Genomic DNA, 4,867 nt, shown 5'->3' with positions numbered 1-4,867 from the left:
ATATATATGTATGTATGTATGTATGTATGTATGTATGTATGTATGTATGTATGTATGTATACACACACACATATATGTGTATGTATGTATATATCACATATACATGCAGGCATATCATACACACACACATATACATATATAATATGTAATATGTAGTGTTTTTTTAAAGCCATCGTTGTGATAGTGGGTGTATGCTTCTGTATGCTACGTGTGTGTGTGTGTGTGGGGGGGTGTTTTTATGTATGAGTCTTCTGTGTGAATGTGTGCATATATGTATATAAGGTTTATCTCTGTTGGTGTGTATGTGTATTTTTGATGTTACTGTTATCCCGATTGGAGTTCGTACCAGCTTTTGAAAATGAATTTGTTTTGGTGTCTGCCAAAACAAATGCGTGTTCCTATTAAGACTTTAAAGTGTGATTTATGGGAGATTTTTCTGAATGGTGATATCCCTAAAAGCAGGGATATTTTTATTCGAAAGTCTATAAAGTAGAAACTTAATTGTTTGAATTGATTTCATGATAATTTTAATACATTTTGATGCCTATTGATATTTGTTTGATTGGTGTTAATCTAACGAAAGATCAAAATCCAGTTCGATACTTCATGATCCACCAGTTTTATGAAATATTAATATACACTTAATGATCAACCAAAGAATACTGAACACAGCTGTTTTGAATCGATTAGGGTTAGTTCTAATCACAAACAAATTTCATTTGTACAGGGAGTGGGCCTAGGTGAGGCTTTCAATATTTAATAGTTCCGAAAAATACAAAAAAACCAAAAAAGTTTTTAAATATGCATTATAATTTCAGACACTTTCGTGACTTTTGGTTCAGCTTGTATTTTTAATTTGAAGAGAAAAGCTTCCAGTTTTAGTGACGGACACTCTTTCTTCATTTCTTAACTGTTTCCTTTCAGGTAATGGTTATATTGAGGGAAGTGAACTGGAAGATTTTCTACGAGAACTGGTGACAAGCGTCTTAAAGACAGACGATGGTAACGAGGTAGGCAAAACAATATATTAAATGTTTTATTTTTGGCTTACAAGTCTTTTTTTGTTAAGAATTTTTGAGATGAGAAGATTCAGGGAAAACAGTAGACTTTTGTAAAATAATTAGCGTTCAGCTATTTTCCAAAAGGAAGGAAGTGAGCTTCTGAGGAAATTTGGGTTCAAATTTTGATACAAGGGAGAAGGGGCAAGTCAATTATATCGACCCCAGTGCTCAACTGGTATTTATTTTATCGATATGGAAAAGATGAAAGGGAAATTCGACCTCAGCGGAATTTGAACACAGAACGTAAGGACGGACGAAAAACCGCTAAGCATTTTGCCCCGTGTGCTAACGATTCTGCCAACGCCTTAACGGGAAATTTAATATTAATGTCAAATTAATATTAAAATTAATGCATATATTTTGCCTTAAAGAAATAATATTTGCAATTTTATTCTTTAGACGTCACTTCTGATTGTGATTCCCTAAAGTAGACCCTGATTAGGAACATGAGCAACGAGTCGGAGAGAGATTTGGCAGGACAAGAACAGCCACAAGTGGTAACTACGTTAAGGAAACCTTTCAAAATGGAATAGTTTATTTTGGTGTGTTTTTAAAATTGATTTATCAAAGTTTACAATTAAAATACGAATATGATTGTAACACTGGGCAGTAATGTTGCGTAGTAACGTTGGAGTATGACTCAATACCGGGTGGTATTCATAATCAGGTTGTCAATGAGTAAATATACTCACTAACTAGAAGCACCTAGTGAAGAGGGTTGTTAGAAACTCAACAAAAGGAATAAAATACCTGTTAAAGGGCAAAGGAACCCAGCAGAGTTTTATCGGCCATCTTGTAACAAAGCACAGAGACGTAGAGGTCCTCGTGAAAGCGAACGATCGTGCTGTAAAGCTACTTTGGAGTGATGAAACATCGATATAGGAAAGAGTAAACTTTGAACTTTAACCCTACCCCCACCACTGTCTTGTGGGTTATCTGGGTTGGTGAGGACTTGCAGAAGGAAATTCAAATGTAAAACCTCTAGATGATTCTCCCACCAATCATCTCGATCTCTTCTTGTTACTGGGACATGGCAGCTGATACTTAGACAGCGGTATTATACAAATGTCTGTCTCTATAAGCTTTATTAGATACAGGTCCTTCCTCTCACCACATTACGCTGTGTCTTCGAACTAATACTATTCAATATAGAAGTATTTTATGAGGAATAGAACAAAATAACCATTTAATCTAAACTGATACCACAAAGTCCTTTGGCGAGGGTGGCCAAATTAACAAGTTTATTTAGGTTACCTGATGTAAGAATTATTGTTGTTCATAATGTTTGTTAACGTCTTTCTAATACATAAGTCTTTGACTGTGTTACTTAGACAATATTTTCTATTTCCAGGCTGTGTCAGAAACGGCTTTCAACGATGCTAAAGAATTATTTATGGATGCTTTTGATGTCAACTTGGATGGCAAAATTGATATTTCCGAGGTAGGAATCTGTTTTTTCTTTTTTCCAATTAGTTTAAATATTTTTGTAGCTGAATTAAAACAATCCTTCAGGGGCCAACGTTGGGTCTCAGTACGATACAACGTGGCAGCGTCTGAGTAATCATCGATCTGATAGAAATATCAGCTGAATGTTCCATTAGTTTTTGTTTTTTTTAAATGAAGGATATATTGAATATAGACTGAAAAGATGGGTTGGTCACGATCGGAATGCTTTTGATCACAGCTCTGTTGGAGCAGGTTGACTTGGGACCAAATAACTAAAAGCGCAGATATGACAGTACAGTAGCTAAATTTACTTCACGATTATATGGTTTGGGGTTCAATCTGATTGTGCAGTATTTTGGGGAAATGGTGCTGGGTCAATGAGGTAGTTCAGCGAACTTGATGAAAGTCAGTTGTATTGCGTGCGCGCGCGCATGTGTGTTGTAAATATTATCAACAGCACTTCCAATTGTTTATACTTTAATTATTTTAATTGTTTTCCTTTTGCAGTTAACCGAACTACTTCCAGTGGAGGAGAATTTTTTGCTTCTTTTCCGCAGAGATCATCCGCTGGACTCCAGTGTAGAATTCATGCAAGTAAGTTGTACTCTATTTATTTGTTCTTTTACATGAAACGGTGTTTTAGATAGAGTACAATGTTCTATAGATCTATGAGTATCCTATCTATAGAGTACGTCATGTTTTAGACAGGAATATTCTACCAATAGGTAGGAATATTGTGTTTATAAGGTATCCTCCTATAGAAAATAGTATTTAAACCGATGGGACGCGGTGTATGTATTCTATTATAATAACAGCGAATCCGACGACTCGTTACAATGTCATAGACTACCATTCGTTATTCGTTTCGGTTTTCTTCGCTCTGAGTTCAAATCTCTCTAAAATCAACTTTGCATTTCAGGTCGTTAAATAAGGTACCAGTTATGTACAGGGGTCGATTTATCTCTTCAACTCTCTCTCTATTCTTTAATTCTGCCTGTAATTCAAAAGCTCAGTCGTATCGCATTGTGTCTTCATGATTCGGCCTGAGAATTATGTTAATGTCACATACGTCTACGGAGTACGCTGCCTCTTACACGCTCAGTTGGTCAAACAACTGAATGCTCATCGTCGAGGCCAACGGATAACCCAATATTTTACTCTTACTCCTCCTTTCAAAGAAATTTAGTTTCAGACTTTTAAAAAAGGAGAATTAAGACGGCCCTACTTTGCAATTTCCCTCAAGATCCTTACTTTTTTTAAGACCAGAATTTTCCTCCAATATATTCACATCGATCGGAAAAACAAAATCAAACAAGAATCTGAGGAACCAAAAATTAGTGACGTGTAAATCATCCGTGTTAATTAGTCTTCAGGATTGATCATCCTTCTAAGAGATGGCCACTTGTCGTCGCTGGATCTCACCTTATTCACGGCAAAAAGATTCAACAGCAGCAGCAGCAGCAATGACAGCATCAGCCGCAACAACAACAACAACAACAACAACAACAACAACAACAACAACAACAACAACAACCCTACAAGCAACAACGATGACAATGACAGAAACAACGATGACACCGGCAACATCGACGATGGAGACAGCGACGACGGCGATGATGATGATGATGATGATGCAGATGATGATGATGATGATGATGATGATGATGATGATGATGATGATGACGATGATGATGATGATGAAGATGATTGTGAGCAGACTTTCACATCCTGGAAATGTATTTTCAGTGATTTTTGTGTTAAGAAAAAATGGAATATAATATTCTTTAAGTCTAACCTCCAACTCGGCAGTTTTCATACCACCAACCTCATCTAGCTTCCAGTATGTTCCAGAGCTTCGCTTGTCTCAAGTGGAAGTTGTGATATTCATGTCATTTCAGTTACGAAAACATTCGATCCTAACACCGATTTATCCCTGTCCAGTTTCTCTTGTAGACACTGATCCGTAGATGTCGAAAGTGGACATTAGCCTCACCTGCAAACATCATGGATTCCAATGACCAGTAATGTAACTGCACTGAAAAATAGTCGTAATAAATTCCCAGAAATCCGTGCTTTGACTCCTACTTAACCGTTTTTTTTTTTTATCCGTTCCTCGTCCGTTTCTCTCTGGTTTAGACGGATGACGCAAATCACTCGCAATGTCTCTTATTTCTTGAAATGTGGAACAAGATTATATCATTGGTAACAAGGCAATGTTTTCTTTAAATCACTGATATCGAGATACGAACTCATAATCCTTTGGTCAGAAGGCCAGTGTCTTGGTTAGCTTCAACTTTACATTTCTCTAATTCTGTTAAATATATTATAAGTCTTGGCAAATAGACTTAGTAACTGGGCTT

General features: G+C 36.4%; 1 protein-coding gene across 1 annotated transcript in view; it reads left to right on the top strand.

Moving 5' to 3' along the window:
- Nucleotides 1-388: 388 nt before the first annotated feature.
- The window catches only part of LOC106874194 (calbindin-32), an 83,193-nt gene continuing 78,714 nt past the window's right edge, over nucleotides 389-4,867 (top strand). The window contains exons 1-4 of the mRNA XM_052974160.1: nucleotides 389-489; nucleotides 863-1,010; nucleotides 2,413-2,502; nucleotides 3,015-3,101. Coding sequence (XP_052830120.1) covers nucleotides 389-489; nucleotides 863-1,010; nucleotides 2,413-2,502; nucleotides 3,015-3,101 — 426 coding nt within the window. The remainder of the gene's footprint in view (nucleotides 490-862; nucleotides 1,011-2,412; nucleotides 2,503-3,014; nucleotides 3,102-4,867) is intronic.

This window comes from Octopus bimaculoides, chromosome 1 (genome assembly GCF_001194135.2).
Source record: "Octopus bimaculoides isolate UCB-OBI-ISO-001 chromosome 1, ASM119413v2, whole genome shotgun sequence".
In the NCBI taxonomy this organism is placed as follows: domain Eukaryota; kingdom Metazoa; phylum Mollusca; class Cephalopoda; order Octopoda; family Octopodidae; genus Octopus; species Octopus bimaculoides.
The sequence above is the reverse complement of the archived record's forward strand: the minus strand, read 5'-3'. Positions and strand labels throughout refer to the sequence as shown.